The following is a 23,858-nucleotide window of genomic DNA, read 5'->3' as shown; positions in this document are numbered from 1 at the left end:
CAGAGTAGAAAAGTGGTTGCTGGGGGCTGGGGAAAATAGAGAGAGGTTGGTAAAAGTGTACAAACCTTCACTTATAAGGTAAGTTCTGAGATCTAATGTATGACATCGTGGCTATAGTTGATAACACTGTATTGTATAATTGAAATTTGCTAAGAGAGTAGAACTTAAATATTCTCACATACACACACAAAGGTAAATGTGAGGTGATAGATGTGTTAATTAACTTGATGGGGGGAATCCTTTCACAATGTACATGTATATCAAATCATCACTTTGTACACTTTAAATATTATAATTTTATTTGTCAATTATACTTCAACAAAGCTGAAAAAATAAATAAAATCTTTTAATTTTTAAAAATTCCTGATGTTGCAGAAATAAACTGTAATATGTGAGTATTCCACTCATATTTAAATAAAAACCAGAAAATTAAAAGCAAAACCCAAACTGAAACAAATGAAAAATTTAAAAACAATGAACATCTTATAGAATGAAATACGCATTTCAGCTTTAACAATTGAATAGAGAAGAATTAAGTGCTTTAATTTAAAAACCTACATAAGTCGAATCTGAAAATGTATAAATTATTTAAAGTCTAGAATTGCTGTTTGTTCAGCAGCAATGACAAAGGTAATATGACTTTTGCCCATGAAGAGCTAGATTCCATGTCAGTGAGTCTGGTGCTGCCGACTCTTACTGGAAAACAAGATGGCTACATCGTCAACAGGAGTTGCTTGTTCATATCTGGCTCTGGGGATGACCTTTCTGTCTTCAAGTGGTAGAGAGATTGTCCTTCCAGGTCAGAGCTGAAACTCATTCATAGGTGATACGTGCAGAGAACTATCTCTGACCTGATCACCTGCAAAGATGGTTGGAGAGTGGACGACTCAGGCAGGATTTAGAAAGGACTTCAGAGTGACCACAAAAACCTGTTGGACACATTCAATGATGACTGCTGGGCACCATTGTTCCATTTAGTATTATTGCATAAAACTACCCCAAACTTAGTAGTTCCAAAACAACAGCCATTTTATTATGTCAAGGACTCTGCGGGTCAGGAATTTAGGAAGGACTTGTCTAGATAGTTCTCACCTGGGGGCTCTCATGCAGCTGTGGTCAGGTATTGGGCTTGGGCTTTAGCATCTGAAGGCCTGGCTGGGCCAGACTTCCAAGATGGCTCTCTCACATGGCTGGTAGCTGATGCTATTGGTGGGAACTCAACTGGGACTGTCATATTTGTCTATACTAGGCCTCTCCAGGTGGCTTGGCTTCCTCACAGTATTGGAGCCTCAAGGAAGTTGGACTACTTACCAGGTAGCTCAGGACTCCAAAATCCAGTAAGCAAAGGAAACTGCATTGCCTTGGAAGTCACATACCACCACTTTTTCTGGATTTTGTTGGTTATGGGCAAGTCACTACGCCCAGCTCAAATTCAAGAAGGGACAAAGACCCCACCTCCTGGTGGGAGGAGTGTCAAAGAATGTGCAGACATATTGTAAAACCACCACAGCCAGTCCTAATGAGAGCCCTCTCTATCGAAGGGGGGCCTAGTACTTGTTACCTGAAATGGAGACCTAATACTTTCTCATTTATTTATTTAGCTTGTTTCCAACTTTGTCAACAAGAGATCTGCACTGGCTAGAACATAACAACAGTCTCAGGGGTATCAGAAGTCTACTATTGTCACAGAACTACTCACGTGCTTTTACAGCTTGTCAATGATCCTAGCTTTTAAATGGCATTTGTGGATATTTTTGGAGGGATAATTCTCTGGGGACAATTCCTGTCCAATATATTGATTTACACTAGTCTGTACATGCATCTTCTTAGCTTATTCTCCTTTCTCTCCAAAGAGAATTTCAACTTGCCTTCCCTTGCATAGGCAGCCGGATATGGTCTGTGTTGAGCAGTGCTCTGATGAGTTGGATCAGTCAGTGATCCAGCCTTCAGTTGGTGGTGGAAGTTGACAACTGCAGCCCAACTGACTGAGGAGAAAGAGGGGGGATGTGGAGAAGTCATTGATGGGAGGCCACATGGAATAACGAAGATGGAAAAGAGGAGAAAGAGGATGGCAAATTGCTTAGGGCAGGTGGTTTGGCCCTTGTAGTTTCTACATCCTGTTTCCATATTTGTAAAGCTTATACATTTCATGACTATGAAGCAATACAAAATGATACCAAGACTCCTGGAATCAGCTATTATGAGACATAAGGGATGATGTCACTGAGAATGATACCCTCTGATAATGTCACGTATGTTCCTGAGCAATTCTAGTCCATACATGTAAGTATTAATGCTTCCTTTTGCTGAAGTGAAGAGAAAATGACTCAAAATGACTGAAATCAATCAGACAGTAAGGAGAATTTTGTCTGCTCCTTAAACTCAGACAAAACAGAGTGAAATTGTCATTGTATCCTTCCCATATCGACATCTTATCTGTGAGATCTGACACCATTAACAGCATTAAGTGGTAAACTTAAGAGTTACTAATAATGAAACTCCTCAAATCTGATCATCATCTAGTCTTTCTTCCTTCTACAAAGATTTATGTAACTTTCTCAATGTCTTACTACATTGCTACCATGCTGGGGGAGGGAGTGGACACAGTTAACTGAATCCCTTCACTGTCCAACAATAGTTAGCCTTGGTTCAAACTCACCCAGATTCAGAGTGGTCATTTCCTTTTTTTTTTTTTAAAGATATTATTTATTTTATTTTTTCCCCCCAAAGCCATAGTAGTTAGTTGTATGTCATAGCTGCACATTCTTCTAGTTGCTGTATGTGGGATGCGGCCTCAGCATGGCCGGACAAGCGGTGCGTCGGTGCACGCCCGGGATCCGAACCCGGGCCGCCAGCACCAGAGCGCAAGCACTTAACCACCAAGCCATGGGGCCGGCCAGAGTGGTCATTTCCATTTGCCCTCAGTCCATGTGTCTCATTCCTAAAGCATCGGAACATATGAAACGACTGCATTTCTTCTTAGATGTTCTCTCAAGTTCCTGAGAATTGCAACCGTTACTTTTGAATCCCATAGAGCACCACAGATTCTCCTGCCTTCAAAACCTTATTAGAGATCTTGTAAGCTCCTGCGCATGGATAGACTGAGACAGGACATGTGAACTGAGGAGAGCAACGCGTAAGGGAGCGGGACACGGACGAGTGGGAGGGCCGGACGTCGGTACCACTGCACGGGCTGCAGACTGCGAGCAATTCTGGGTGCAGAATTCATGGGAATACGGTGCTCCAAGCCCAACTATGGGGGTGGGAGTTTTAGATTGATGAAATATTGCTGGGAAGAGGATGGCAAAGGGATGGTAAGGGGCTTCAACTTCATCCCTTAGAAAAGTAAATACATTTTTTGCCTCATCGTTTTCTGTGTTGTTCTGTATACCTGATTTTTTGGCCTCATTTTAGAGAATTTAAAATGTTTTTCAAAAGTCCATGTTCTCTAATGTAAACCAGTTCCCTGAGGTATGACAGAGAAGTCAGATCCCTGCTCAGACACTTAAAAGCTATGGAAGTTGAAGGCGAATTCCTTAAATTGCAGCTTGGGTATCCTCCTCTAACAGGGGCACATTCTACTTGCCTCATGGGGTTGTCGGGAAGTTCCTGTCTCATGTCTTCACACAACGGTTAGACCTGGTGGCTGCGGAAGGGTTCAGGGGGTTGGAGCCTTCATTGCTATGTGGAGGGAAAGGGAGAAGTAACTTCAGCCTGTGGCCCTGTGGCCCATTAAGGGCTCCCAGCCACATCACACAGAGGTGGCCGGGAAGGGGTTAGTCTGAGAATCATCTCGATAACTTTCTCTAAGCTGCCTCTTTCCTGTCAGCATCTTTGCTCTCAACCTTTGAAGAAGCCCGAAGTCACACCCCCCACTGCAGACAGCAGAGGTTAAAATGTAGAATTCAGATGTCTTCTGCTCCCTCAAGGGAAGGACAGCAGCCTCATGCAGTGGCCAGAGCAAGTCAGAGAGGAGGCTTTCCAGACCAGGGGCTGCAGTGGGAAGTAGGCTCTTTGGGTCCAACTGAGGGGTCTGTACTGGAGCCCTCCACAGGACACTGACCCTCGGCGCCATCAGGACTCGGCTGTGGGCTGGGCCTCCCGCACAGGTGAGCCACTGTTTTTCCTTATGCTTAAAAGTCCCTATCACTAAAATGACTAAAATATTCTGCAAAATGTTGGATTTTTGCAGAAAAACTTATTTATTCTTTGGTCTATGCACCTAATTCCAGAATCCAGTATTCACTGCAAATATTCTCACTTGAAGAACTTTCAAATATGTATATATGTTTAATTTTCAAAATACATAACAAATACAGATTTTCTATTTAGGAATCTCTTATTTTTAAAGAAAGGACTTAAGCAGTGTTTGTTGCTTTTTTTTTCTTGGTAGTTCTATGCACCAGTTTCACTGAAGTTTAATAGAGAATCCATATCCTGAAAACTGAATCTGTGATTTATGCTTCTGAATGAATAAAATACAATTCCTGGGGTTATTTTCTTCTTGGGCAAAGCAAAAGGAATCGGAAGAAAGAGAGATATACGTTTTATTTAAAGAACGTTGTGAGAAAGTAGGTTGTAAGCGATAACCTCAATAACAAATTTAACACTACTTGTATCCAGATTGAAGTGTATTAGGAAAAAAAATAGAATATTTCCCATGACACGTGACCGTGTTGGCTACATACTGCTCTGAATTTTTGTGGACCTAAGGAAGGAACAGACAACTAAAATGTAAAACAGACACTCAGTATTTGGGCCTGTGGAGAAGCAAGAGAAGCAATATTTATTGGATACTATTTTTAATATAACCAAACGAGAGTAGAAAAAGTACCATAGGGTTAATTACAATTAACGTCTAAGGCCAGGAGAAGAATGAGATATAAATGTGGAAACAAGATTTAAGGCTGCTGGAAGAAAAAGAAACACTTTCTTTCAGGGCTGGATTACCGTGTTTCCAGTGAGTCTGCAATTCACAAAGGTGCAGTGTGGCTTATTTTGGTGTATCCTAGATAATAAAACACAATTCCTTTCATTTTCCTTAATAACTTCCTCTTAACACGTACGATTTTCTGCACTTGAGGCCCCTCACTGGGTTATAAAATTGGAATGTAATTGTTAATTTTAGTTCGATGTCTTTGTGAAATGCATTCTGCGATCCACACGATGTTTCTCATTTCCTGTTCCTTCAGCTTTGTGTACGCATAAAACACGCCATAGTGGAATTGCCTGTTGAAGGCTAGCACGTTCATTTGCACCTGAGGAAGAAAAACCAAACAAGACCACACAGACCATAACTTATCTGGAGCGCACTACATTGACCAAATAATATTAGCCTGGCCTGTGCTTGTGCACTGCTTATATTTAAATAGACGATGTCCAAATTGGGTCAAATAGAGGAAAACAGTAGCAACTCAGCAAGTCTAAAGGGAGAGCGTCACTCTGCAGATAAAGGTAGACAAGAGTAGTGTAAAAAGTAAGCTTGCAGAAAAACAGAACAAGCTCCACGTCTTCGCAGCACTGCTGGCACAAAGATTCTTGGGAGAACTTTGGGGTATGTGTGTGTGTGTGTGAGCGTGTAATTTTGTAGTAATATTTATCTGACTTCTAGCTAGTGGGCTTATCTCATTTAGGTAAAGTACTTTTCCTTGACCACAACTTAAAAAATTTGTAAAGGGTTTTTAGGCCATCTAATACCCTTCCAGGGCAATGTCACAGGCCCCTAGAATTTATCCCCTTGGAGATACTATGAACTTTCTTAGGATGCTCTGCAGCAACTCGACATACAGTTGAATGTTTTTTTTCTGCAGAAGGTAGATCAGTAAAAGAAAATTTTCAAAAAAAAATTTTTTTAACTGGAGTAAAGTCTAAAATAGAACAAATCCTTTATTTTCCATTTTGAAAAAAGAGGGAGAGGTGCTGAGGCCCTCGTGCAGTTCTCAAGCAAAGATCTCAAGCAAAGTAGCCAGGAAGGAGGCCCCTGCTCTCACAAACAGACACTCCTTTTTCCTGCCACGAGCCGCTTCCTTAATGCTCCCTTGTAGCAGTAATGCAATCGTGTGGTATTTTAAAACACCCCTAATAACGTGGGATAACTTGCATTGTTTCCACTTCTTTCCAGAGAGCTGTTGGTGAGTGTCTAGAGTGGGCCTTACAGGAAGACCCCCACACGGCTTTCTGGAGCCAGCCTGATCCTAAAGTTTGGGTAAATTTCACGGTTCTCTGTTTGTTCCAATCAGACTGAGATGCAAGTACAGTGGTTTTAGGGACATGAATGGAATACACTAGAATAATTCTCGAGATTTGAGGAATCTTACCTGGTAACCAAAAACCAAAAAAAACAAAAGGTCCTTTTGTTGAACAGTTCAGTAGCCCAGGAACCGGCTATAAACGGATTAAGTACTCTTCTCCCTTTTTAGGGAAAGAGAATAATCTAGACTCTCTGGATGGATTTCCATACAAATAATTCCTAAGTGTTATAATTGTGCCCATGAGTTATAACCATAGACAAATCCTTCTTGTAGAGGGATGGAGAGGGAGTGAGATGAACCTAACAGAGTGAGCACCATGAGGACAGTCAACACATGATTATGAGACTGTCCCGGCTCTGTTTCTCTATTTAATCATGGAATAGCTGTGTTACTTCCAGAGCTCCATAGTGTGCACGTCTGTCCGGATAGGACAATTCCACCAGAAGCCATCATATGTGAACCACAGGGCTCTGGCTCTCCAAGGCGGGATGCCCATACCCCACTGACTGTCAAACTATGAAGTTGCCTAATTAACTGGCCTGATCAACTGTAAAAACAAAACCCAAAGTAAGAAAATATTTAAAACCCAGAGCAAGAGAAAAAGAGTATATAAGCTAATAGCATTTCCATTTGTATCATACCTCATGCTCATAAAACAGATCCTCCAATGTCTTTCCCCCACTGCCGTCACCCACAGCCTCAAACAAAGGCTTGTACACCTTAAAAACAAAGATAAAAGATTATTTTTTAACAAGTTCTCATTTCTTATAAATATATATGAATATATTTTCCTACCAATAGAGAAATTGTACATCTATTTTAAAAAATCTATCTGGAAGGAATAAATGTTTTTTGTAGGATCTTTGGCCTCTTGAGGAAATACCAAAAAAATCCAAATAACAAGATAGTGTAGATGATATTCTAGCCTATTGGCTTATTCAGACTGCCACAAGGCAAGAAGCAAAAGCAATTCTACTCTCAATCCACACTGTCGGAGCCAATTTCCACATTCAGTTCTTAGGACTAGCTAGGCGCATCACAGAGGCTCAATGCATGCTGGTAGTTTGATCTGTAGGGGCTCATGAGTTCTTTGAGATGACAACTGATAAAACTCAGAATTTCAAGTGTGGAGGAGGTGGAAATTGGGGAGAAGCTCTAATTTTAGTATTGCTAAGGAGCCTCTTGTAATGACCTATGAGATATTACAAAGGTTTATGCATCATTTGCTGACTTTTCTCTTCCTGGAGGGCTTCAGAAATCCACAGAAGACAGGAGGAGTGTTATTCCCGTTCTGGAAAAGTCACCTGGAGGGAATTACGTTACTGTGGGTAAGTCAGAAGAGTGGAATCAGAGGATGAGGTGTGTAACCTTGAGATGAGAAACTGGAGGCTCTGCAAGAGCAAGCAGATGCCGAGGTAGGGAAGGACACGGCAGCCCTCTCTCCCTTCCCTAATTTTGGTCATCGAGCAAAGCAAGTAGTATAAACTAATATGGACATCAGAGGAACATCTGTCCCTAACCCTGTTTACCCAAGGGGCACTTGAAAAGACGGCTGGGTCAGGCTGTTTTACATAACTTGGACACGTGCCTACATTTCCAGAACACTGCACCAGTCCCTTGGGGAGCTGGCTTTATCAAGTCCTTCACAAGAAGTGCTCAGATGACCGCTCCTTGGAGATTTCAACAAGCACTTGCTTGGCAGGAAACTTATAAAACACCAGCTTGAGTCAGAAACTTGAAGCATTTCTTTGGGAGGGCCATTACTGCAAGAGACACTGCTTTCTACCTTACAAACATGACAACTGCTTTAGAGAAGAAGTGTCAATTTGACATGTGAGCTTCTATGACGTGACACCTCAGTTCAGCACGTACTCCGTAATGCTCTGCTACTCTCTTCATCTGTTCGAAGTCTTCCACTTGGGCCAAAAGGCGCAGCCCCTCGGGATAGAGCTTGCCACAGGTTGGGTAGAGGGTCTCGCGGTCGTCTTTGCTCAATTCGGTGCCGAAGGAGTTAAGAGTGATGATGAAAGCACGTCTGTCAGCCTCAAACTGCATTTGCAAGACATAAAATCAGTGAAATCTACCATCTACCAAATGCTATAAACAGAACCCTAAGTAGACAAATTCATTTCGAAGGGATTTGCTTTCCTTTCCAGATCTATGTCTAATTATAATACAGACACATGTTATTACTGTTCCCTTAGCCTCACAACAGAGTAACTTGCTTGCCAGAGAAGGATCACACAGCAGTGATAACAGCCTTTGACTCTTGAAACCCCACTAAACCTTAGTTCCCAGGCACTCTGCACATAGGCCACTAGAGTCTCAAATGTCTCTTCCATAAAAATGGGAATAATATCTACTTCTTAGGGTCCATTCAAGGATAGAACAAGATAATGTAAGTGGAAGTGCCTGGCAGGGTGTTTGGAACAAAAGACGAATGTCATACATGCTAACATTCCTTTCTGATCGTGGATGTCAGTGTGATTTGTTACATAAGGAGACTTTGTGCTACTTACCCTTTGTTTGTATTTTCACGGTTTGGGTTTTCTTCTTTAAAGTCCTAGGTTAGATATCAATAAATCTAACTCTGTAGCTAAGAACTATGTGACTCAGGGCAAGTTACCTTCCCGTCAGGGCCTCAGTTTCCCTACTTGTTAGATGATGGGGTTGGGCCACATGATCTTCCAGGGGGTCCATATACTCACGGCCCATGTTCTCTGTGGTAAGCACCACTAGGCATCCGAGCTCCCAGCCCCAGGTCAGCCTCTCTAGTTCCTCTAACGCTCACTCTTTCTTGAAGTTTCTTTCTATTCCTCTGGTCTCTATGTTTCTCTTATCCCTTGGTTCTCCTCCTACCTGCTCTGACCCTTCCATCACAGTCTGTCCTTCATGGGCTCCTCTGTCTGCCATGGGAGTTTGCCATGGTGTCCTTGGGCTAGGACCTCTTCTCATATACCTGAAGCACCTTGTGCTCACATTATTTTAAAACCAGCACGTATTTTTTTCCCTATTACACTGTAAAATCTTTGAAGGATCACGTCTCTCTTGTTCACTGTTCATTTTTGAATATCCAGTGCCTGACGCATAGGAAGATCTTAACTGTTTACCGAATCCAACAGAAAAGTCTATGATTCTACTACTTTTAAAATTCTCTAATATTTTCTACAATGTTGCTCCTCGAGGTGTGTTTCATGGATCAGTAGCTTTGACGTCACCTGGAAGCTTGTCAGACATGCAGAGTCTCAGGCCAGAGTCCAGACCTACTGAGCCAGAATCTGCCTTTTAACAAGGTTCCAAGGTTATTCGTATGCACATGAAAGCTGACGTGAATTGCTCTCCGATATCCTTTGATCGACTTATTTTTGACTAATTAACCAGTAACAAATCCAGACTTGCAACAGATTTTACTGGAAGTCTTGTTAGAACAGGTGTTTCCTATCAGGAGAGAGTTCGTTCCTCCTGACCCTTTTGATCGCTCTCATGGAAAGTATGGGTGAGCCAGAAGCGGGGAGCGGCCTTATTTGGAAGCAAAGGCAGCTGCCTCTGGCTACTGAATATAACCAGTCCTTCCAGCAATTTTAGACCTTCCAGGGATAAGAGAAGAAATGCAAGAACGAGACTTCATGGCAATAAGAAACCTTGATAAAAATTAGGGCAGAAAGAGCAACAATGGAGTTAATTGTCCCCGACATTCTTCAATGTGCTTTCTAGTTCTAACACGTTAGGATTTTAAGGAGAGAAATAGGGTGGGGAAGGCACTGCTGAGGACATGCAAGGCAGCAGAGGCCATTGGAGAAGGAAGCTGCATGAAGTAAAGCATGACATTCTGGGGGAATGGTCATAGCTCACACACTGGGGAAGGAGCTGGAGAAGGAGGATGGATAGGTAGCTGGGAAGAGAACACGCAAGGCTTCCCATGCCACGCCAAGAAGAGAGGACTTCAACTCATACAACAGGTCACCTGAACACTCCATACACTTTCTAACTTCTTGTCTCTGTTAATACTTCTTCCCTTTGCTTATGTGCATGTACTCTCTCCCATAACTCTCCATGTGGAAATCCTACCTGCATTTGAGGGTCCCATCAAATGCGATCTTTCTCCTAAGAAGCCCTTTAATTTCCTCCCTAACTGGATAGGATTTCCTTTGACCCTTTATTATACTTTCATTTCCCCTTTATCGTAACTCTGTATATTTATCTTACTACTTTCTTCCAGTCTAGAGGCTCTTTGTGTGTGCACGTGTGTGTGTGTGTATTCTCTTGGTGAAAAGCACTACAATTTGGGGATTGTGAAATGGCTCTCCTGTCTTTGGCCTTCCGCAGGCAGACAGTTTGCCATCACATCTGATTGTGGAGGAGAGTAAGCGGGTAGGACTAGTCTCACGGAAGCCCTGTGTCACGACAGAGGGTGGGCATCTTGTCTGCACAGTGGATGTCAGCTGTCCCGTATCTGTTCTTTCACTCTGCCCTGCAAACACTCATTCATTATAAAACCACAACTTCTTTTGTTCTTGTTGTTGCAAAAGATAACAATGTACTGTTGACTTATTCAAAATCATTACTGTTGCACACGATAGAGCTGGGCTGATCAGAGCCCACATTCCTGCCAGGTCCCTCCAGGAGGCAGGGGATACCTGGTCAGGGCAGTGAGTGGAGGAGCAGATGGCAATGGACGAGAGGGGCGTGACCTTGAATCAGGCCCAGCCTTGTCAGCACGTGCACTGACCAAGGAGAGGAAACCTTCTGTGCTTGTCTTCACTGTTTCATTAACCTTATAGACTATCGGAAGAGCAGGAGTAAAAGGCAAACAGCACACTGTAGTGCATGTGCCTGGAACATAAGTCAATTCTTTTTCTTTAAATATGAAGTTACAATCTTGTAATTAGGTCACATTTTCATGTGCAAGCCTAGGTTAATACTCTCTTCCATCATAGGAAGTGTTTTGCAGTCTCCTGTCAAATGAGATTAAATGAGAATATACGTGGAAGAACTATAAACTCTAAGTGCTCTATAGTTGCACAGATAAAAGGGAGGTAGTAATAAGATCTGATATAATTATGTAAAACATAAATCTCTTCTGATCACATCATTAGAAACGTTATAATTACATGCCATGTGTAACTGATGTTTCTATATAAATGTATAAAGATAGTTAAGTGGACTTTTATTTTTAACATAGCTTGAACAAAATCTCCTCTGATATGGTAGTATCATGGGTCTAGGAAGGGATAACGGGCACGCTGGGCATAGAGCTATTTGAGCAGATACTCTTCGTGACAAGTATTCTTTTAATTCTACGCTGTTCTTTTAACCTCACCGAGATTACAAAGACATAATTCTTTTTCTTTTTTATTATTTTATTGAGGTCACATTGGTTTATAACACTGTGTAAATTTCAGGTGTACATCATTATATTTCAGCTTCTGTATAGATCGCATCGTATTCACCGCCAAAAGTCTAGTTTCCATCTGTCACCATACACATGTGCCCCTTTACCCCTTTCACCCTTTCCCTGTACCGCCTCCCCTCTGGTAACCACCAATCTGTTCTCCTTATCTATCGAAGACATAATTCTTATCTGTTTCTGATTTTTATAGCCCATGCAGTGTGATCTTGCTTACGAATTAGCACTTACTTTTATACAAGAACTGTGAACGGTGAATTTAATGTAGAGGTAATATAACATAGTGGATAAACATGTAGGAACTGGAGCCAGGCTGCCTGGGCTCAAATTCTGACACTACCACGTACTAGCTGTGTGACATCAGGCTAGTTACTAGCCTTCTCTGTGCCTCAGTTGCCCCTTTTGAGAAATAAGTACTAAACCACCTATCTCATTGTGCTATTTTGAAGTCCAAGGGAATTCGTGTATATAAAGCACTTAGGATAGTATCTGGTGCATAATAAACGCTAGTAGTGCCACTGTATACCTTTTGTAGGGTTACAAGTTTTAACATAACTCTATTTCACAGGTTTTGTGGATATAAAGTACATGAATCATTTCTGAACCACAGGAATTATGCCTTTCTATGCTAGAAACTGTAATTATGAGCCACGGATAGTATGGCTTCTTATAGAGTGGCTAGCAGTTAAATTTATGAAGACACAGTCTCCATCAGCATGTCTGAAAGAGACTAGTTCACTTTCTGACACTGAGTATGCCATGAAAAAACACTTATTTATTTATCGATGCCTACTTTCTGTGTAATATTGATAAGGACAAAAAATATCCTTTGGAGTTCTCCAGCGATAAACTTTTTATTTCAAGTACTGCTTTCACTTTATGAGTTTCAAGAGGGGATAGCAAAGTATCTTTAACTGCAAAATTTTAGTGATTAGATGTTTTTTCAGGGGAACTAGTTTTATCATATACAGTTTCAGAACATTGTGTTAAAATATATGTAGATGAAGTTAATCAAGGTTTTTCTCCCCCATCCTTTTTGCCTAAACGGTAGTTCTTATCAGGCTTTTCTTGAAATCAGAAGTTACTGAACTATTTAAATACCTACTCACCAATGAAGTTTAACAGATAACCTAACAATTAAAGATATTCTTTAGACAAAACTTAGCTTCACAGGCTAAAGCAAGGGCTTTTCTAAGCCCAGAAAGGTATTTTTTTTTAAAAATTCAAGTGAATTAGGAAGCCAGCAAGAGATATCTATCTGTATAAAACACTCAGTGCAAACTATGCCCGCATTCCTTGTGATCTATGGCCTGAATCTCTCATGCAGCGATTGTAGATCAACATTTACAAGCAAAAGGACTTCTGAGCACAGATGAAATCTGCGATGATAAAGAGGAATTAAACAAAGTATAACATCAATTAAAGAGTTAGGAACCAATGGTGGCATTTGACACACGATTAAGTGAGCACACCAGCCATGAATCTCACAACCCAAGGAGTCTTCCCAAGCTGGAATGCTCAGGGGTTCCTTGGGGAGGCCTTTATTTCAGGATTTATATAGAAAACAACGCCCACAGTGGACTTTGGTGCCAAGCTGTGAGAGTTTCCAGCTGCCCAAGGTTCCCTCGTTGGAGGGAAGTTGAGTGATTATTATGAGTACCTGTAGTCCACAGTTGCCCATAGGATACCAGATTTATAGCTAATTATAATCTACTGTCTTCATATTACATCAAAATGAATCATCACCAAACTTTTATAAGCATTACTCTTTCCTAATTCCAAAATAACTCTAGAAAACTTGGAAAATACCACTTTTAACTGAAGACATTAAATGATATATATAATAAAATATATTGCTTATTTTATGTTAAAGGAGCTTCTAAGACAAATAAATATAAATAGGATTATATAAATGTAAAGTATGTATAAACACATTATTTGGCATAAAGAAATTCAAAGACTCTTTCTTACCTCAAGAATGGGACACATAATTTCCGCAGTGACATCACCATGATTCTTACAGAATTTATAGAATGCCTCGAGGTAAGACTTGAAGAAAGATCACAAAACAATAAAATGAATACATTTTCCTTTTGGAAATTTCTGGATCAGCTTTTTATGGCTTATTAAATGTTTTAATGGAAATTGAATTACTTCTCCCATAGGAGATATTTTATAATAAATTTGGTACAAGCTTGCACATTGAAGCATGTTGCACAGCCTAAAAAGAGAATTCCATTAAGGAACAAAATCATACTTATCATACCTTATAATTACTTAAAAAGCATTTTTTTGCATGGTTCTTGGATTATTTCACATGGTCAATTCTTGCTATTCTAACAAGAGCGCCAAACTCTTCTATGAGCTCAACAGATAATTCTATATCTGGTCCTATGCTGACATTTAATCTCCCTGGTGCTTAGGAGACACGTTTGTGACGGCTTTGAGCACGGGAGATGCACTGGGAAGGCAGAGGCTGGCTGCAGCATTAGACTGCCTGTGTTTGAATCCCAGCTCTATTACTCATCAGCTAACTGACTTCTGCCAAGTAAATATTACCTCTTCGTGCCTCAGTCCTCTCATCTGAGGAATGGGGATAGCACGTAGTTTTGCTGGGTGGTTTAGTGAGTTAATACTATAACCTGCTTACAACAGTGCCTTCTGTTAGCTACATCTCAAGGAGGCCTCCTCTAAGCCCATAAGACTCTCCATAAAAAGGAAAATTGCCTATAATGCAGTGGTTTTGAAAGGACCACATGTTTCAGCATAACATGCTACATATATGGCATGGCAGTATATACTCATTCAGTTACTCTGTGAGATTGTCCAAAGATGCTGCGGTTTGCTGAGTGAAAATGGACTGATTTTGCTCAGCCCATATTACATATAGCTACTCAGATGGTGGCAGCATAATCCAGACAGACAGTTGGCCAGATTATACACAGTGCTACCTATGATGTAGCGTCCACAACTTGGTCATCTTGGTGTGCTGCGTGACAGTAGATTAAAATTGTGTGTCATAGGTTAACTGTGACATCCAGGGACTCTATAACAGGATCAAGGACAGAGATGGACACTGCATAACAGAAGGTTCACTATGTACGCTGGTTGCTTTAAAATAGATTGATATGGTTCACTTTACTCATCTATCCACCCACCACCCACCCATCCAATGATGCCTTTTATGTTCCAGGCACCATGCAAGGAACTAGGGATACAGAGAAGACGGGGGTGTGTTACCTCCTCTCAAGAATCTTGCTGGGTGGGGGCCAGGAGTATAAGAGCTATATTCCAAGTATGCACAGCTTCATAATTGCAGAAGGTGGCTAATGGGCAAAGTAACATTTCATAAAGAACTCTGGTTATGATGTATTATGTAATAAAGAAAAACATAACATTTGGGGAAACAGTTACCTTGTATAGTTTATTGCGTAGTAATTCAATATTCAGTTCATCTAGAGTATTTTCAGACATACAGTCTTGAAAGAATGGAGCTGAAAGCAGAAATTACCATACAAGATAAATAAGTCAAAAGCATGATGATAAACTGTAGACAACGTCTCCTGAACCCACCAGCTGTGCTCACCACAGACTAGGACACTGTGGGGTGGCAGTCCAGACTCGACAGGCCAACAGTAACGATGACAATAGGAGTGTGAGCCCTACACGAAACACTGGATATACTTTAGCTTATTTAATCCTCACAACACCTTGGAACTATTCACTTTATGGCTTACTTTTGGGAGCACCCCCATCCCCTATTAGCTAACAGTAACATTTACTATTTGCAACCTTACTACGTGCCAAGCATTGAGTTGTACTAAAACCGTGTCTTATTTAGTTTTTTATTTAGTTTTCTGTTATAGGGGCCGGCTCTGTGGCGTAGTGGTTAAGTTTGCCTGCTCTACTTCTGTGGCCCAGGGTTCGCAGGTTCGGATCCCGGGCATGGACCTATGTACTGCTCATCAAGCCATGTTGTGGTGGTGTCCCACATATAAAATAGAGGAAGATGGGCAAGGATGTTAGCTCAGGGTCAATCTTCCTTACACACAATAAAAAACCCAAAACAAAAAACTCTGTTATAGTGAGAGACTCTTATTTTTATTTTTTATTTATTCATTTTTATTGCAGTAACATTGGTTTATAAGATACTGTTATTTTTAAAACAAAGAAAGTGAGGTGAACTGAATTGCCCCAAGTCACCCTGTTGGGACCTGACAGAGCCTGGCTTCGTGCTCACGATGTGGAAGGGATGTGCTCTTCCCACTGTGCTATCCTCCCTTAGCATCAGACACTTAATGATGATACAAAAAATTTTTTTCTTTTTAAAGTTTGTTTTAAATGACAACTATTTTGACAAATGATCAATGGTGAATTGCTACCATCTAGGTTTCCTGACAATAATGCATATAAAACTATCTCATTATCATTTTGAATGCTAGAACTATTGTTAGTGCGGAATTATAATGAAATTAGCATTCATTTCATCACTGCTTCAGGTCATTTGGCAGATGCTCCTGAGCATCTCAGAAAAATGGCATTCTTAAACTTCCCAAAACACAATGCTTCCTATATGTAGCCTTATTTAGACAGAAGTTTAAAATGAAAGGATAAGAAACTAACCATATAAAATCCAGCTAGAAAATTAATTTTTTGAGAAATTATAAGTTCTATCATTTATTTGCTATGATCTGGTACAAAGTACAAGGCTTTGGAGGTTGAGAGATGAGCCCTGGCTCCTTCTCGGGTACAGGTGGTTCGTATGTGACCCTGGGAAGTTACTTCACTTGTCTTGATCTGAAAAATGAGGGCGCTGGACTAGATGATTCTTTAACGCCCCTTCCACATCTAGGAATCTATATAGTATGACACTGTATTCGGGGAGAAAATTGTGAACTGAATGGACATTTTCTAATTCCTGGGGTAACACACACAGCAGCTATACAATTACTCATGTGTTCATACCCAATGGGGTTTCGATCAGAACGGCATTAAAGAGATCGGAAGGTGTCTCCGCAATGTTGACGGCTTCCATTTCTGTGAAACGGCCCAGTGGATGGCACTTCACCAGAATTTCTTTCACGGATTTCTTTTGCAGTGCCCCGTTCATCAGTAGGATCACGTTGTCGATCATGTAACTGCATCTGGTTTAGAAGAAGACCCAGTCGTTAGGAAAACCACTGCCTGAGAATAAGAAGCATCCCACAGGTGAAAATGCGCACCGTTCAGGCATATGCCCTTTCATTAAAGAAATGCATGAGTTTCTTTTTATTTTAAACTCAGGAGTTTGAGAGACGTGGGTGGGATAAAATTTCTGACTCTCTGGAGGTATCACAGTTTGAAAAACCATATTCAATGTTATAATAACTAACTGACTAGTGGGAAAATGGGGAAGCTGACTCCTATGCTGTAATTGTCAAATCTGGTGGGGTGCCGGTGAGGGTGTGAAATTGTTTCGTTTCTCATAATGGACTATGGGCTTAAAAAATTGAGAAACACAGATCTAGAACATTTAATTCTACTTTAAAAACTATTTAAATCTGTGATGAAGCCCATCACTGAGGATTCAAAGTTTAAAATATTTAAAAATAAAATATTTATTATTTATCAATTTTAATATTAAAATATTAACTATTTTACTAAAAAATTAAAATATTCTGTATTCTTTTCCTCCTGAGACCAGATAGTGAACTTTCTAGCCCTTCTCCATCCAGAACCCCAAGAGTCTGTAGGTTCATATTTTATGTGATTTCTTTCCTCAATATAAGCTCTACCCGGGATATTCTGGGTGTGTGTGCCTGTTCACTCATGTACTCAGCACCCAGAATATTCCAAGCAATGAGGCCAAGATGTAAAAGAGACACAGTCCCTTCCTTCACAGAGAATACAGTTTAAGGCAGGAACCAGACAAAGACTCTGTTACAGTAAATTGCACTGAAGCATACATACTCTGCACAGGAAATTACAGGGTGCCATGGGGATCAGGGCTGGGCACTGGACCAGTCTGGGATCAGAATTCCTAGGAGTGACATTCAAGCTGGAACTTGCAGAATGAGTAGGAACTGTCCAGGCAAAAGGGCTGGGAATTGGGGGAAAGAGTGCTTCAAGGCAGAAGGAAGAGCTTGTGGAAGGCCCAGAGATGAGAGCACAAGGACGTTCTTTAGCCTGGGGCTGAGCACTGGCGGTGTGGCCGAGGCTGAGCATGCAGGGTCCTGAAAGACAAGACGAGGAATTTGGACGCTGAGGGCGATGGAAGATACTGAATGCCTTTAAGCAGAAGGAGATATTATGATCTATGTAGAATATGGATTAAAACAGGAGAACAGGTAAACAAATACTTACACCGTGAGGTGCTTTACGAAAGTTATTGTATTTGATCATGATAACAACGCCGTGGTGATAACAGAAATATTATTATCTCCATTTTACAAATGAGGAAACAGAGGCCCAGAGAGGTAAAAATCTCACCCATGATGACACAGCTAACGAATGAGAGAGCAGAGAATCAAGCTCAGGCAGTCTTCTTCTGGAATCTCCTTCTTCACTCTCATTAAGAGTTTAGTGTAGTCGTCAGGGATGACACATAGGTTTCCAGGTTTAACTGTTAGATCATGGAGCCGTTTATTGAGGTGAGAGCACTGGGGGAAGAGCAGGTCGCAGTGGGAGTGGATGTTTTAGACAGAGTGAGTTCAAGATGCCTGGGAGATACCAAAGAGGAGGTGCCAAGTAGGCCTCAGAAGTCTGAGTGCTGAAGACAGCTGTGGACCAGAGACAGTGGGGCGGCGGGAAGGTCAGGAGCGGGTGGCTTAAAGATGGAAGCAGAAGTCTTGGAATGATTGGGGTCACATCCCAGAGTGTATGTGAAGAGTTCTGTCCTGAGAACTCTGGGGAACCCCAACATTTAAGGGCCTTGGTGCAGCCCGAGAAGGAATGACCAGATGGTAGGAGGAAAACCAGGGAAGAGAATCCTGACAAGTTCTAAAGAGTTCTAGGAAGATGTGGTCAGAGTATCAAGGGCCATGGAGAAGTCAAGGCAGATATGAAATAAAGTGTTTGTGGGAAGCAGTAGCTAAGAGGTCATCTGAGAACCCCGTGAAAACACTTTAGGTGGAGTTTGTTTGTGGAAGGGAAAGAGGAGAAGAAGGCAGAACCATGATCACTGTGTGTTTAAAATGAATGGGAAGTAAAGAGGTTTAAAAAAAAAAAGTTCAACTAATAGTTGACCTTAAAGGAAGGGGAAGGTAACTATATGGAGACCCAGCAGGCAAGGGAGCTTTTGACTTTCAGGTTTAGGATTTATTTATTTATTTTGTGTGGGGAAGATTAGCCCTGAGCTAACATCCGTTGCCAATCCTCCTCTTTTTGCTGAGGAAGATTGGCCCTGGGCTAACATCCATGCCCATCTTCCTCCACTTTATATGGGACACCGCCACAGCGTGGCTTGACAAGTGGTGCGTAGGTCCGCACCCAGGATCCAAACCCACAAACCCTGGGCCACCAAAGCGGAGCGCACGTGCTTAACCTCTATGCCACTGGACTGGCCCCCAGTGTTTAATTTTTTAAGATGGGAGAGAAGTGAGCATGTTTAAGTGTTGAGGGGGAAAGAGGCAGCTGAGAGGGTGAGGCTGTGGATCAGAAGAGCAGAGGGACAGCCAATTGATGAATTTCAAGCCAGTGGACTCAGCCACTGCCACGATTCAGGCTTGAAAACTAACACCTTTTGCTGGATAAAGCTTAACCTCCCCACTTAGAAGCAGCGTCACTAGAGTCTGGCTGCACGGGTTACTGACTGCCTGTGCAAGAATGCATTTCCAGCTGGAAAGGAGAATTTCCTTCATTGTGGAGCTTTGACAATTTGCCCCAATAAAAATTCTATCTGAAGAAGTTTTGAAGCAGGAAATTATCCCTTTATGAAAAGCACATGTCTATAAAGTTTCTTCACCTCCCAAAGAGCAATACCAAATTTAGACATAATGGAATTTTAGACTCTTTTCTATCTCTTGAAAATGATATTAAAATGGAAGTGCTTATTTAACTGTCCCTTTATGGCTCAAAAGCTATTACCTGAGATGGGAACTGCCAGCACTTAATAATCCTTAGCAGGCTCTAGACACTTAATTGTTTCCCTTAGCACTCCTGTAATGTAAAAGCATATGAGGTGCCAACATTCCCAATGTGCAGAGGACTGTTAGACCAATGCTGATGGGCAACCAGTGTCAATGCTGTGAGTAAGGATTTAGCCCACATGGGACAATCAAGCCTGTGCCTGTAGAGAGGCTAGGCCCATATTGCATAGAACAAGGGCTACAGGGATTTGATTCTGTTTTATTTCAACTCATTATTTAAGTGGCCTTGTTTCTAAGGTGGGACAATAATACCAGTTCTCATAATGTTCAGGAAATGAAGTGAGAATCTAGGGCTTAGCCCATGGCAGAGAGCAAGGGTGGAGGGGGGTCTCTTTCCTGTCCCCTCCCTCACCCCCATCACACATATGCATCAGGGATATAATAATCATTGGCTGTTTGGGGTGGCAGGGGGATAATGTGCCCAGAAACAGTTTATTTTTTCCATACTATAATCTTTGTAGACCTCCAGGGCCATGCATATGGTGGTTAGGAATGAAGTCTTTGCCAATGTCATTTGAGTAATTTTTGAACTTAAAGGCACCTGGGTGTTCACCTAGTTCAAACTCCTCATGTTTTAGATAATTGTGCTCATAAGTAATGACAGAGCCAGGATTAGTGCCCATTCAGTCACATTAATTTTTCTCCTTCTTGTGGTCTGGGCAAACATCCTCATTTTTAGCCCCTTTTAAATATTTTATTCTGGGCCGGCCCCATGGCTTAGCGGTTAAGTGTGCGGGCTCCCCTACTGGCGGCCTGGGTTCGGATCCCAGGAACACATCGACACACCGCTTCTCCGGCCATGCTGAAGCTGCGTCCCACATACAGCAACTAGAAGGATGTGCAACTATGACATACAACTATCTACTGGGGCTTTGGAGAAGAAAAAAAGGAGGAGGATTGGCAATAGATGTTAGCTCAGAGCCGATCTTCTTCAGCAAAAAGAGGAGGATCAGCACGGATGTTAGCTCAGGGCTGATCTCCCTCACAAAAAATAAATAAATAAATATTTTATTCTATGACTCTGATATTGGCATCTGTGAAAATCATGAATCTACCTAAAATTGTGGTGGAGTAAATCATGACTCAATTTCAAAAATTTTAGGTTGTGAAAATAACAATTTTTTTAAATGCCGCCTCTTTTTGAGGTTTTCACTATGTGCCAAACATTACATGCATGTTCTCATTCACAACAATTCAGCACTGTAATGAGTATTATTATCACCACTTTACGTAGATGAAACTGAGACTTAGAGGTGCGAAATACTTTGCCCCAGGTCACATAGCTGCAAAGAGGCAGAGTTGGGACCCCAAGGCCAAAACTCTGGCTCCTTAACAAGGATCTAACAGATCTGAATCTAACAGATTCAGATAAAACAGGTCAAGCCAGACAATATTTTAATGTTTCCTTTTGGTCTTAGAGCTGTTCTTTCTCCATTTGCTCCCAACTTCTTTAAAGATCTTGACTGGAACTAAAATACGTTTCCTGTATAATAACTATCAAATTCTGGGCTGATAGAACAGTTGTTAAATGGACAAATAACACGGAGCCATAATTTGGCGAGTTAAAGGAATTCTAACTCCATCCATTTTCTACGGATAAAAATTTTAAGTACTTAAGTGTCATTAGCAATAGCTGAAAAATGACTATCATTCGCTAAGCACTCTGGCATGAGACAGAAAAAGAGAAATGTCTTCTGAGAAAGCAGTTTGGTGAAGCTAAAACAAATTCAGAAGATAGGTGTCAGGTCCTTTCAGAAGACACAGCTACCAAGATGGCGGGCACAGGCAAAATGGGAGGATTTCACAAACCCTTTCAGGGTTGTCATCAGATCTTGGAGTGAGCTTACATAGGCGTTATTTGGCTCTCCCCAAACCAGATTGATATTCAAGGTATATGAAAAGGAAGACATTCATCACTGGAGTGATATGAGGGGATGCGAGGGAACCAGAGATTTTAATAAATTTCTAGATTATCTAAAACAACACAATCTTATCGATGGATTAGAGCAAAAGAAGTCACAGGTCAGTATGTACACACGACACCGAAGCCAAAAAGTTGGGAAATTTCCAGGAAAAGTGTCGAGTTGGGACTAACAGACACGAGGAATGGCTGTAAGGCAAGGAGTCAGGGCAATTAACTACAATGACTTCCTAGAGAAGTGATCTCCCACGTGCGGTAGGCAGCAAGTTTGAAGACTGTTGCCTTGGAACTCCATAAAATAATTGTTGAAAACTATGCACTCCTCATATATTTTAAGTGGATATGTAAACATTTTTATCATAAGTTTAAATACTGCAAAGGATATAATTTCTGGTACATCGTGAATGTCAATATTTAAAGTGAAACTGTTAAATCACTCAAACTGAATTATCCAATGAAGTATCTGGATACCCACTTGCTGTGGACTGAATTGTGTTCCCCCCAAATTCATGTTGAAGCCCTACCCCCCAATGTGATGGTATTTGGAGATGGGGCCTTTGGGAGGTGATTAGGTTTAAATGAAGTCTTGAGGGAGAGACCCTCATGACGGTATAGTGCCCTTACAAGGAGAGACATCAGAGAACTTGCCACGTGAGGACACAGCAAGAGGGCAGCTGTCTGAAAGCCAAGAAGAGAGCCCTCATCAGGGAAGTGAATCAACCGACACCTTGATCTTGGACTTTTCAGCCTCCAGAACTGTAAGAAACAAATTCCTGTTGTTTAAGTCACCCAGTCTATGGTACTTTGTTATGGCAGCCTGAGCTCATAACATACCACCACTATTCATTTACAAATACATAACAGAAGGAAATTATGTGTATCTTATTTTTTTCTCGAAATCTTATTTCCATTCCAATTCTTCAACAAAAATTTACTCTAATGTAACATTTATACCTTTATGTTGAAAGTCTTTTATGCCTCTCTATAACTCTCTCTATATATATTATATATATAATTGAATATAAATTTGTTTTCATTTCCTGTGATCATAGGCTTCAGATATTAAAAGAAATTTTATATGAGTTATTATTACTATAATTAGTATGTGGGCACAACAACACAGTATAAATTTTTTAAAGCTTTTTATCTTTAAATAATTATAGATTCACACAAAGTTTCAAAACTAGTACAGAGAGGTCCTGTGGATCCTTCACCCAGTTTCCAACAGGGGTTACATTTACATAGCTACAGTACAATATTAAAACTAGAAGACTGACATTGGTACTGTGTGTGTAGTTCTGTGTGAGTTTATCACATGTGTAGAGTTGTGCAACCACTACTACAATTAAGACACAGAACTGTATCATCCAAAGATCTACAATGTGCCACCCCTCACAATCACACTCACCCCTTCCCACCCACCATCCCTAACCTCTGGCAAATACTAATCTGTTCTCACTCTCTGTAACTTTGCCATTTTGTGAATAACATGTAGCTGGCATTGTATATTATGTGACATTTTGAGATTGGCTATTTTAATTCAACTTAATGCTCTTGAGATACATATAACACAAGCAAGTTGTCGCATGTAAACAATTTGCCCCTTTTTATTGGCGAGGAGTATCTCTGGTATGTATCTACCACAGTTTGTTTAACCATTCACCTATTGAAAGATATTTGATCCCCGCCCCCCCCCCCCAAGTTTTTGGCTATTATAAAAACTTGCGTGTCAGTTTTGTGTGAAAGTAAGTTTTAATTTCTCTGAGATAAATGCATAGAAGTACAATTACTGAGCTGTATGGTAAGGGTATGTTTAATTTCTCAAGAAATTGCTGAACTATTTTCCAGAGTGACTGTACCAGTTTTAGTGAAGTGTATAAATCTTACCTCATTTTAAGTCCCTTTAGTTTCCCTATTTATATTTTTATCTTAAATATTTCCTCTGCAACAATTGAGGACCACATCAGACAACGTAATAATTTTTGCTTCAACTGTCAAATATAATTTAGAAAACTCAAGAGAAGAAAGTCTATTGTATTTACCCATATTTTTCCTTTTTTTGTTGTTCTTTCCTGTTGTTTCCAGATTCTTTCATTTATCATTTCCTTTCTGTTTCAAGAACTTTGTTTAGCCATTCTTTTAGGGCAGGTCTA

General features: G+C 40.9%; 1 protein-coding gene across 2 annotated transcripts in view; it reads right to left on the bottom strand.

Annotated features, from left to right (window-relative positions):
• Positions 1 to 4,530: 4,530 nt before the first annotated feature.
• Positions 4,531 to 23,858, bottom strand: part of ATP6V0D2 (ATPase H+ transporting V0 subunit d2) — a 49,059-nt gene continuing 29,731 nt past the window's right edge. For both annotated transcript variants that reach the window (XM_058528969.1, XM_058528970.1), the window contains exons 3-8: positions 16,624 to 16,802; positions 15,073 to 15,152; positions 13,630 to 13,707; positions 8,124 to 8,300; positions 6,893 to 6,970; positions 4,531 to 5,258 (exon numbers count right to left, since the gene is read on the bottom strand). In XM_058528969.1, the coding sequence (XP_058384952.1) occupies positions 5,097 to 5,258; positions 6,893 to 6,970; positions 8,124 to 8,300; positions 13,630 to 13,707; positions 15,073 to 15,152; positions 16,624 to 16,802 (754 nt within the window). In that variant the 3' untranslated portion in view covers positions 4,531 to 5,096. The remainder of the gene's footprint in view (positions 5,259 to 6,892; positions 6,971 to 8,123; positions 8,301 to 13,629; positions 13,708 to 15,072; positions 15,153 to 16,623; positions 16,803 to 23,858) is intronic.

The sequence above is a fragment of the Diceros bicornis genome, chromosome 33, assembly GCF_020826845.1.
Source record: "Diceros bicornis minor isolate mBicDic1 chromosome 33, mDicBic1.mat.cur, whole genome shotgun sequence".
Taxonomy (NCBI): Eukaryota; Metazoa; Chordata; class Mammalia; order Perissodactyla; family Rhinocerotidae; genus Diceros; species Diceros bicornis.
This window is presented reverse-complemented; position numbering and strand designations above follow the sequence as displayed.